Source organism: Alligator sinensis, unplaced genomic scaffold (assembly GCF_000455745.1).
Source record: "Alligator sinensis unplaced genomic scaffold, ASM45574v1 scaffold405_1, whole genome shotgun sequence".
NCBI classification, from domain to species: Eukaryota; Metazoa; Chordata; order Crocodylia; family Alligatoridae; genus Alligator; species Alligator sinensis.
In genome coordinates, this window is record NW_005842738.1 from 102054 (window position 1) to 114597 (window position 12544).

At 43.6% G+C, this 12544-nt stretch overlaps 1 protein-coding gene across 1 annotated transcript in view; it reads right to left on the reverse strand.

Annotated features, from left to right (window-relative positions):
- ELOVL4 (ELOVL fatty acid elongase 4) overlaps window positions 1–12544 on the reverse strand; it is a 37591-nt gene that overhangs the window by 9670 nt on the left and 15377 nt on the right. Inside the window, exons 2-3 of the mRNA XM_014525053.2 lie at window positions 12085–12272; window positions 8021–8101 (exon numbers count right to left, since the gene is read on the reverse strand). Of these exons, the coding sequence (XP_014380539.2) occupies window positions 8021–8101; window positions 12085–12272 (269 nt within the window). The remainder of the gene's footprint in view (window positions 1–8020; window positions 8102–12084; window positions 12273–12544) is intronic.

The following is a 12544-nucleotide window of genomic DNA, read 5'->3' on the forward strand; positions in this document are numbered from 1 at the left end:
GCCCTGCAGGGAGAGAAAGACGCAGAAAGTGTGCATAATACTGCTCTTGACACTGCTTGATAATCTGTACCCAGCCAACTAAGGCTGGATGAAGCATCAGTCATACCCTGAATAATGAAGTAAGCGTTCTAGTTTAAGGGGGAGGATCTGAAGCAAGAAAGCATGACAAGAGCTAAAAAGTGCTGTAATTCTGCACTGCAGACATTGTGATTTCCTACAAGGATAACATCACTTATTATTGCTACCAAACTGCATGCTTTCTTTATTACATAGTGAACACCTGTCTCATGTACTCTGCACATTTTAGGATATGCAGATGCATCAGCTTATACAGAGGCAAAAACTAAGTTCTGTCCTAACAGGGAGAAGAGAAAAAAACCCCAGACAATTCCCAGATCACACAGAGTTCCCAGATAAAGCAAGCCATAGGAACTATTAAGATACATGTTGCTCAATAAGTAGCATTTATGCCTCTGGGTCAGGGAGTCGTATATTTAACTCCCACATCAAGGCTTGGGCTACACCCATTAATGATACAGCAAATATTCTGAAAGATGTTCCACCTTTGAAATAAGGTATGAAAAATAAGCAATTTCTCATTTGAGTACTTAAGAATAAAACTTTGGTCCATATCCACAAAAGAACATGGGTGAAAATTAGGTATTTAAGTCCAAGATGCCCCACATCAGTGACTAACTACTTAAGTGCCTGTAGTCTGGAAGTTCTTTCATTTTACCTGACTGCCAAAGTTCTATTTCTGTAAGTAGCCAGTACTACTACTACTTTGTCTTGCATCTCATGATTCCTAACGAGCATAGGCAGAAGAATACCACCTCCAAGGAGGGGCCTAATTTGAGTAAGCATGCTCAAAACACACCTAACATATACCAACAGCAATGAGTCCTGCTCAAAACACAGTGGCTACCTAGAAGAGTGAACCCCAGACTTCCCATCCCTAATTTCCACATTAAACAGTCAAAATGCAACAGTAATCATGGGAGCAGGGAACAGAACAAATGAGGGGACATCTACACATGCCTATTAACATGCAGTGATAAACACTGGAGCTTATTACTGCTGGGTGCACATCTGCATGTGCACCCAGACCACAACACATTGAGCTGGATCACAGCAGCTCCAGCTGGCAGGGGGCTGGGGGTTAGCCTACCAGCTCCGGGCTGCTCCCACCAGGCTCAGTGTGCTGTGGAGGGTTTGGCTGGGGCACGAGGGTGTTTCAGTGTAGGGTCAGTTCCCAGGGAGCCCCCCACACTGAAGCACCCTCATGCCCCAGCCAGCCGGGTCAGTGTCTACACATGTGCTGCTGCACATGAAAAAACTAGACCAGGGTTGGACTTGTTAATACAAGTCTTACCCTGCTGCAGAGATTATTGGTTTTGTGCGCCCTAATAGGGGCACATGTGTAGACACCGAGACGTTTAATACACAGTTAATTAGGCAACTGCAAAGTTAATGTCTCATATAGACACGCCCTGTATGTACTAATCACAGAGTTAAATCACTCTTCCTTACTTCCTTTCTCTGGCCCAAGCAATCTTAGAAGTCCTTCTGTATGATAGCACAGCTCCCACAGGAGGGATGGAAAGTTTCTCCATCTCAGAACAAGTCTGCAGCCTATTGGTTAAAATATTTGCTTGGAAGGTGGTAAATGAGGCTTCAAAACTGCCCTGGCTGAGAAGGGAATCTAACAAGTTTTCCAATTCCTGGGTAGGTACCCTTGCCACTAGACTATCAGTTACAACCATCTCCCATGCTATAAAGGAGAAGACTAATCTGTATTTCCTTTTGAAAGGAAAAATTCAGATTTCTAAGCCTAGGAGCGGGATTCCTGGTGTGAATCCCAATCTGAGATAGGCACCTCCCTCTATCCCACAGTTAAGTGCCTAAGCCCCAAAGAGGGAGCAACATTTGTGACAACTCACTCATCAGTATTTCCTGGTGGCTAGTTTAGTCATCTCCCTGCTCAGTCTGCTGGCTGTCCTGAATCCCATTCTGAGGCACCTAACTAGCCAGATAACTTGGGTGCCTGTACACGAACAGGGAGGCTGCTCCAGCATGTTGGAGTGTGACAATGACCATGTTCCTACATCCTCCTGCATCTCATGTATCCCCACATTTGAAAATGGCAGTGAGGGTACTTGAACTCAAGTTCGTTGGGATGCTGCAGCACTTTAATTAGAGCAGCTCTTGGAGCTGCCCCAACCCTAGAGCACATGTAAAAGTGCCCCCTGGTTTCTCCATCCATTACACTATACAACTTGCTGTTTGATCCTGGAAAACTTGGTGTCGATAGTCCCACTGGGAATACTGAAGCCATGGAAAAGACAATTCATATCCTATAGGTTAGGAAGAATTTTAGACTTGGGGCTGTATGTGCCTCAGTCCTCTAATCTCTCATTTGGACTCTACCTACTTTATATTTTAAAGAAAAATGTCTATAAGTAGAAAATGTCACTTACAGGTGCTACTCCTTCAAGCAGTTTTACCAATATTTATCAGTTGAAAAGCATTTAACAGGATCAGAGCTAGCAAGCTCCTTGAGTGCCAAGGGTAGGGTGAGGCAGGGTAGGACAGAACCAGAAAAGGAGATGAAGGGAAGTGAAAGGGAGGGGAGGGAAAGTGAAGTCTTACCTCCCACTGCTTTCCATACAGCAAAGACAGCCGATATTGCTGGCACTGCGGTAGCAGTACTGGGTGGGCAGCAACAGTCCTGTGCTGCCCCTGGTACCTATTTATTCCTCCCTCCACCTCCCCATGCTATTGGGTGCAGGATTGCATCTATTGTGGCACTGAGGCAGCGAAGCTGAGGGGAGGATAGAGCACCATTTTGCTCAGGTACACTTGCTCCTCAGCCCCCATAAATACTGTTGAGGGTGCAGCTGCACCTGCCCAGCTCCTGTGGTTGTGCTAGACTCCCAGGGGAGCAATTCTGGTCCCCCTCACAATATTTGGTGCCCATGGCTGATGCTCTGCTTCTCACCCCATGCCTCTTCTCAGTTGTGGAGGGGGACGGGATCCAACTGCCACATTTATACTTTTGACGCACCTAAGGATATAAGCAAGTCTTTTGATTATAACAGATGAGGAGCATCTTCTGGTTCTCTGTCATGGTAGTGGCTCCTCCACGGAGTCATGAGCACAAGTGTGTTGGAATTCACAGAATCTCAACACCCTGCCTCCACCTTTGCAGCGAGAGGTAGAACCTTTCACTAGTTTGGAGTATTTACCAAGCTACAACCCCTATTCCACCTCCTCCACAACCTACATTCTTCTCCTATAATCTGTTCATTTGTGTGTCAAAATGAGGCACCAAAAGTTGCCAGATCTCATTAATCTCCTGGTGCTGGCTATCATGGCTTTTTCCCAAACCAGAAAAAGGAATGTCAATATCAGTATGCAGCAAGCCTACTGACTCTACAGCAGGGGTGGGCAAAATGTGGCCTGTGGGCTGGATCTGGTGTACCAGCTAATTGGATCAAGCCTGCAGGCGGGTGCTCACCAGTTAATTGTACCCGGCCTGATGCGCAGCTGCTCCTGCTGTGCTCCTCATGGGGCTGAGCCCTGGCCACTCCTACCAGGGGCAGCATGTGCTGCATTCCCACCCTCCCCCGCCAGAGGACCTGGCCTCATTCCAGGCCCTGGGTAGTATGTACAACTTCTGAGTGGGGCAGCTGCTGCAGCCACCAGGGAATGGCTCAGGTGGGGTGGGGCTGGCACATAGCAGCATGAAACAGGCAAGTAGGGCAGGAGCAGCAGTAGCAGGTACCAGAGCACACATGACTGGTGTCATGACTGGTGCAGCCCCACCAGGCAGACATAGGACACAGGCCAAGGGAGCGGGTGGCTCAGCTCCTCCCCTCCCCTCTCCTAGGGACTAGTCAGGCTTCCCCCTTGTTGCTTGCTGGCAGCAGCAGCTTTCCTGCCCCTTTGCAGTGTGCTGAGAGCCAGACAGGCAATGCTGTTTCCAACCCTCTGTGGAGGGGCTGGGCTCAGCCAAGTCAAGAAGGAAGGTCCGGGGGGAGCCGCCACATGTGCACACCCATTCATCTACCATACCCACACACACCTCCACATTCCCCAACACACCAACCACACACCCCACCACCATATCCACACACACACACACACACACACACACACATCCATGCACATTGGCCCCCACAATACCCACATCTCTCACACACATCCCACACTGCCCCTACACCCACCTCCCAACCACACTTCCCTACCGCACCATGCACAATATACATGAATAAAGACTTTATTTTGAACTAGTATGCAATTACCTCTATATACACTATGCAAATGCACATAAAAGTCAGGACAAAAATATTTTTGATATAACATTATATGTTACAGAAGATCTTTGATTTTTAGTACATGATTTTTTTTTCTGGTTCCAAGCTGGCAATGCCCCCCCCTCCAAAGGAGTACTTCTGGAACAAGGGGAAGGACTTCTTGTAGCAAAGGTCAGGGGTATGTGTGGGACTTCCAGTCCAAAATGGCAACCAGGGCGTGGGGCACCTGTAAAGGGGCGGAGCTATCCTTGCATCCGTCAACAGCTCACCAAAACTCATTAAGCAGCCCTCTAGCTGAATTTCCATTCCTTCATCATGGTTTCCAAGCAGACCTCCTCTGGGCTGCATTTATCAATTCCTCGAATTCCTTGGGCTCCTACTTTAGTTCTTTCATTTTAAACCTCTTACTGCACTTGAATTCTTATTTCTTCCTTCCCCCTCCACCCCCAATTCAGTTGGGCCCTGGCTTCATACCTACTCCCAACTCTGGGGCATAAGCCACCATGCCTGGTTTTCTCAAGTAGTACATTACCTCATATTGCCTGGAATTGAGCTCTCTGAATTTCTGCACCACCCACAGGATTGAAGTCACTGACTTCTAGAACAAGTTCTACAACTGCTAAGTCATACCCTGCTCCCAATCAAGTCAAGGAAAGAATTCTAGTGATATGAACAGAGCAAATTCAGGCCATTGAAGTGGTTAGACATTTGAAAACTGTGCACATGTCATTCAACCACTATTGGGAATATTTATTCCAATACAGTAATAACAGTGCTTTTCTCTTCAGAGAGAAACCCAATTTATTAAACTAACGAAGTTTTGATTCAAGCTAAATAATCATTTTGACACCTCAATCTATTTAAAAAGTAACAAGTACTGAGTTTTGAGAAGAAGCTTAAAACTGCATTATTGTAAATATTAAAAAATCTAAAACGATTTGAATACTCCTAGAGTTGGTCTTTCGGATAAGTTAAGAAAACCTGCAATGATAGGAATTAGGATTTTCAAAAATACATGATTCCCTACTTGATAAAAAAAGATTAATGAAATTGAACCCTTTTTTATAGATACAGAACTTACTGAAACTCAAACCATAAGTTAAATTTCTGCTCTCAATTTAGGTAATCACACTTGCATTACAGGAGAAGGGAACACACCTACTGAATTATGCAGATTTATAAGGTTTTTCCTCCTAAAACTTCTCCTGTCCTAGAAAAAATGTTAAATGTAATACATTCAAAATGTTTTCATGAATATGGAATTTACATGGCAGAACTACCAGAAATTTTAAATGAAAATTCAACCAACTTTTCATAGTGAACCGTATCTGCAACAGTTTGGTTAGTAATACCAAGCCAATCATTACTATTTGGATGTAATATATAACATTCAATTTGATATTACAAATGTATTAATTACAAGTCCAAGGCATTATGGAGTTAGAATATGTGGATTAATTTAAACATTATTTATGAATGTTTATCAAGAACCTATTATCATGAAATTTGACATGTTAATATTTCTAGAGCAACGGTATCTTGCCTAATTGAGCATAAGTAGCATGCAACACGTGTCATTCTGTTTTGTTTCACTATACTGTAACTCATTCTGGATTATGACAAGAAGCTTATCCCTAGAGTGGCTGCAGTAAGTGCCATACATTGCTATGTCTAAACGTCACATCTATGAGAGTTGCCGTGAAGAATGACCTGCCATTTGATCTCACTTTGTGCAGGCAATTCCCAAAAACTGTCATGCACTGCAACTTAAAATGTCAATCATCTATTATGTCAGTAAATCAGCTAGGTAGGAATTGAGGTGGAGCAAGTAGAGCAGCAGCCCTGGGTCTGCAAAAGCATCTGTTGCCATAGCAGCAGCTGATCACACTACCACAACTGGTATGGCAGTAGCTGGCACTGCCCTCAGTGCTGCACAGCTGCCTTGGACATGGAGATGCTTTGCTATGCCTCTGGTTAGGAAAACTTTACTGTCTGTCTGCATTTCCCATTTCCAGTGCATGCCAAAACAATAACTGTAAAGTGATATATTGCAATGTGATACTGTGTTAATGTGTCTAATAAAAATTGACTGAAAGAAGACAAGCAGCCAAACATTGCAGAAGGAAACAGGTTATGTCCATCCTGTAACTGACGACATGACTGCATCATATGTAGGCAAAACTGCTCTATTTTTACTTCTAGCTGGCACAAGTACAGGGAAGAGGCACTGGCATGGAATTCAGTACAGACTAGCAACCTGAGCACATGCCAAGGGACTGTGGTTAGCCTACAAAACAAGCACAGAAGCCAATTATGAACATGTGCTCAGTGTTCTGGTTAAACACGTTATCTAGATCAGAGGTAGTTCAGGTATACCGGAGAAACTGAGATAATTTCATTTGAAAAAGAGAAGAGTGAGAAGAACTGTGACTGCATGGGACTGACAAAAAAGTAACCAACAAACTGCATGGAAAATTTAATTTGAATATTAGGAAGAAATTTATAACTGTAAGGTTGGTTAAGCATGGGAACAGATGATCTAGAGAGGTTGTGGAATTTCCATCCTTGGAAGTTTTTAAGAGCAGATTAGACAAACACTTGGTTAGACAAGCATGATCCTATCCTGAAGAGGGGGTTGGACTAGATTGGGGTGGACAAAGTCTGGCCTGCGAACTGGGTCAGGCCGGCAGCAGACCATCTCCCAGCAGTGCCTGTGGTGGCACCTTCTTCTGGCTGCCGCTGCCAGACCCAGCCCCACTACCTGGCCACCCCAGCCTGTCCACCTCACACCCACCACTGGGGGTGGAACCCACATGGGCAGGGTGCGCAGCTGGGGTGGGGCTGGGGCCAGGAGTGAGATGGGTGGTCAGGGCTGGACTGGAAACCAGCTAATCACTAACACAGCTTCATCTCTGAAAACCCCTCGTGCAGAGAAGGAAAGCCAGGACTTTGCACCTTCCCCAGGTTCCAGGCAGACAAACTCCACGGCATTGCTGCCTGGGGGATTCCCAGAATGTCTAGAACTGGGGCGAATTTCCAATGTTGCCCAGGACTTAAATGGAGCCAAACTGCAGCAGAGCAGAGAGGGCCTGCTGCTGCTTTAACATCCTTTTCTCTTTTGCCCTTCACATGGACATGGGCCCCTGGGGATTAGAGTGGGGGAATCCAGTGCAGAACACATTTTTGTCCTGTGAAACATGAGTTTTTGGGGACATGATGCCCTTGGCACAGTCTGTTCTACCCCAGGATCTTGGGTGGGGGGCCAGGGCCATGCTCAATCCACTGCCCACATGCCTGTGGGTGCTGCGGGCAGGGGTGTACAGGGAGTGGATCATAGCTCTGCTGCAGTCCCATGCAATACTGCCTCAAGATCCTGGCCATGGAGCAGCTCCCTGCCCAGCTGCATGCCCTGCCCATGCACAGACAGGGGCTGCTGAGAAATGGAGCCTGGCCACCAGCTGGATCCACCATTTTGACCATCCCTGGGCTGGATGGTCATCTTGAGGTCCCTTCCAGCCTTATTTTCTCTGATTGTACGTTTACAAATTCTGCAATTACCTCCACCATTGATGGTGGTGTAGACACTCAAAAGGGTTGCAAAACAGCATAAAAGAATAGAAACATGACTAGTACAATACTATTAATTTCTGAAACACTGTTTTTAGACTCTCAGGTCAAGGGGAGCAGATTTTTTATGTACTCACCCTGACTTCGTAAACATTATCTGAATAATCCACAGTCTGGCAGATATAGCTGTATCCTCGAGCTCTTGATGCCAGGAATAGCTGAAAATATTAAATTAAGATGTAAGGGGAAATATTCGACAAGGAAAGAATTATTTACTAGTAAGAGTAATTATCAATTTGGTTATTTTAAGTTTAGTCCTAAAAGAATTTTTAATGTATTTGTGATACAAAGACTAAACACTGACTATATTGTAGAACAATACAACACAATACTTAGTGCCTACTGCCTAGACTATAAATCAAACAAAATGCTTTGTTGTGAGGGAAATACACTGAGATATTTAGAGACCTAAATGGAATAGGTCACAACAGAATTCCTAAAGCCTTTCAAACACAGGTCCTAACACCAGAGGGAAGAAGTTCCAGAGACAAAAAATGCTTCACATCAGTTTTGGTGAAATTGCAAAGAGCAACCTCATGACTGGGTATAGAAAAAGAAGTTCCTGTGTAAAGACAGCTGGGACCTAGACCAAGTAGAACTACAGGACTGTAACTGATACTCAGAACTGCACCCCTTCCCCCCCAAAAAAAACCAAACAAACCCCACAACCCACCCCAAAACCCAAGATAACCGAAAATAGCACCAATATAACGCATCCATAGACCATCATGACTGGAGATGTATATCACCACTTTTTTTTTTTGCAAGGAGAAACTTCCACAGACTCTTGCAGGGTCATCCCAAATAAAGCACATTGCAATCATTTGGTCTGGAGGAGACCGGCTTGAATCCTACAACAAAGTCTCATCATAAGGGACAGTTCACAGACTCCTGGTTAACTGTAAAAGATATATCATGTACTCTTCTTCTAACCCTATATGGGAATCAAAGGAAAGTAATGGGACAGGTATGGTCTCTAGGTTGTGAACCACAATGGCAAAGTGTGGGTATACATGACCTCCAGAGAAGATCAGAAGTTTCTTCCCAGGTAAGGAAGGGTGTAATTCAACTTTTCTAGGGCTATTTGGAATTCCTAGAAGTAGAATCATTTTCATCACTCATCTGATTATTTTCTACGATTAGGCCAATGTACCTACTAAGCTAGAACAACTGAATTTTGGACACAGGTGGATATCAAATAGTATCAGACCTCCAGAAATACCTGAGCATGTTACCTCTCTAGTTGTGTACATAAATCAGTAAGAAAATACAGCTCGGAGGCAGATTTCTACAAACATGTTGCAAAAACTAAAACAATTCATTTTACAGAGATTTTGGTGTTAAACTTTAAAAAGTTACTGGACTTCAGCATTCACAATTATGGGTAATGTAAATTGTTTCAGAAGGTAAACACACCAGAGACGTCTCATGGTAGCAGTAGCTGGAGTTTGTGCACTGAGTCAGCCTCTAGGCCTCAGTGACAGTCAAATAGCTTTAGGGATCCCATTATGGCACAGCAGCAACATAAGAAGTACTTTGAAACAGTATATTAAAAAACAGGAGAGGATGAAAGAAGGTATTGAAATTATGGTCTACAATTTGAACACTAGTGTTCTTCAGTAATGCAACATTCACAAGATAGGAAGCAGTAATATGCATGAGCAAACTGGAATTATGCTTATAATAGATTTGAAAGCTGAAATTATACATTTGTGTTTCTACTGGACGTTGCCACTTGCCTGCAATGAATATTTTGCAGGCAAATGTGTATTTTGCCTGCAAATAGAACAGCACTTAACATTTTTATTTCAGCCCATAACACCTCCCCAATTTGTGTTGTGCCATAAATCTTCAGGGAGGACCTGAACACTTGCAACACTTGCCAGCTCTTGCTGAATAAACAAAGTTTAATGCTAGTACTACTGTTTGTTTGTTGCAATTATGGGACAGCAATTTTATGACAGACTCCGCAAATTCTGCAATAACTTATACCAGGGGTTTTCAACCTTTTTTTTTTTTTTTTTAAGGAGTGTACCCCTTCTGTAGGTACCCCTTCTGGACTGTAGTCTCCTCCAGCCAGGCAGCAGGGGGTGGTGCTGATGTCAGTACCCCTGGCCCCCCACCCAGCTGGCTATGGGAGGGGAGAGGGCTGGGACGTGGCAGGGATAGGGAGGGAGCCAAGCCAGGCCCAGGATTGGGTCAGGGCCGGCTGAGCTCCTCCCTTCCCCTGTGCCTGGGGTCATTGCCCAGCGCTGGCACCCGCCACACCAACAAATCTGTTGCTCCCCGCCCTGGCTGCCAGATGCAAAGCTGGCAGCATGGAGAAGCAGGGCTACTTGGGTGTGGGGAAGTGGTGCATGGTGCAACGTGGAGCGATGGATGGCAGCGGCCCTGCCCCATATGCTTTCCAAGAACCGCCGCTTCTCCATGCCACCCTCGCATACACTTTGGAACCCTTCCAAGTACCCCCGGTTGACAACCCCTGACTTATACTCCTATAATACCGCTGTTCTCAGTGGGATTGCAAATCAGAAAAGAATTTAGCCCATTAAAAACAATTTAATAGGAGGATAACGCCTGAGGTATCAAGAATAGACTTTATTTTAATGAAAACATCATGTCAGTTTTTAAGCGAATTGTGTCAAGACAAAAAAAATGCAGAAACACAAGCCCTGTACAAGGGCAATAAACAGAAAATGATCATCAGAAACAATACCACTTACAGGACAAAAAACATAAAAATAGATCTTCATGAGTTCAGTTTCCATATGCTGTTAATTTCAACTGCCTGGCTTGTTTGCTTAATGCCAGATTTCTATGAACAGCTCTTGTGCTAACAAAACCTAAATTCTTTCATCAAGGGGTTAATCTAAAGGAAGATTTTCAGCAAGTAAACAAAGACTGTCACAAATTTTAAGTGGGCAAAGAGTTTGCTCGACCAGTATGGGTTACGTACACTACAGGTGGATATCTGATAAATTGGAATATTCACTTGAATCCTCACACTTGAAGTTGTATGCAAATTAATTCTTGGTTTACGTTACTGAACTTGATCTTACTGAGATTTTCTCCACAGGATTACAGCTATAAATGGTATTCTGCAATAATTGTACTGGAATACATCCTCATATAGACAATATTTCTTTCCAAAACAGAAAATCCACATGAGGAGCTATACTGGTATAGCTACTACTGAATAGCCTTTTCCACATTAGAGATGTTGGCCAGTTTCCCTGTCTGGACAAATCAGAAGGAAGGGAAAAAGTAAAGCAACTAAGTAACTTTGTTCCCAGAGAAACATGTTTATGACATCTCATGATTTTCACTAGAACCCTGTGAATATTATTTGAATATATTGCCTGGTCCCTTTACATAAATAATAAGGTTCATTTGTTTATGATTTCAACCTAAATATTAACTTTACAAAATAAAAACCTTTGTTATTTTTGCCAAGTTTGAATTCTCATTTCTACATTAGTATTTTTACATAATATATTAATAAAAATAGTTATTCTTCAGTATTGTAGGCTTTTATATTCTCCAGTATCTTATAAAGGACAAATTTAAATGTTACTCTGGTATAAACCCAGAACAGGGGCAGGCAATTATTTTGGGAGGAGGGCCATTTACTGAGTTTTGGCAAACCATCGAGGGCTGCATGACAGGCAGCCATGGGCAGATAAAGATTAATTTTCTAAATTTTTTAAGGGCCCCGCGGGCTGGATAGAATGGCCTGGCAGGTTGCATCTGGCCCACAGGCCGCATTTTGCCTGCCCCTGATCTAGAACAAGTACACTTAATTCACTTGAGCTGCTGTATGCTTCACAAGAGCATAACTTATCAGAAGAATATGAGCCAGGGACAGACATACTTTCTACCCAAATTAGAATTTTTAACATCAGGACTAAAGCCCTATTAGTTAATTGTCAAGTTAATACATATGGCTTCTGCGTTTATGCTCATATAATGTGTCTGTTCACAAGCTCATGAGATCTGAGTATAAAGATAGCCATTTCAGTGGCAGAGCTCTAACATACCTAACAAATCTGCAAAGAGAATATTCATGTGACAAAATGTATCCAAAACTAAAAATTGAACAGCAATGCCCTCCTAGTATAAAGTAGAAAGTCAGAAGACCAACCTCTTTGAAAATATAGAAGTTAAGTAGAACCATTCCAAAATTGTAGAAAACCAGCATGTTGCGCAACTGGAAGGGTTCTCTTGTCTTCATCCATTTGGGGCCCAGCCAGACAGTGAGGAGGTATAGAGTGCTTATAATCAGTGTCGGAATTGGGGACTGCATCAAGGGCCAATTATCAACACGTTTATCTAGTGAAAAGAAAAACAAACAGTAAATTAGCCGAGATTAGATGCCTCCCTCCCCCTGCTTGAAGTTTAAACAAAAGATATTTCACTGTAATTTTAGGTAATACATTTCTTAATGCCCTTTAACTTTTGCTCTATCTGGTACCGATAGCCGGCAGTGCTCAGGCCTACAAAAAACAACTGCATCACTGTTCATCATAGATTCATAGATGTTAGGGTCGGAAGGGACCTCAATAGATCATCGAGTCCGACCCCCTGCATAAGCAGGAAAGAGT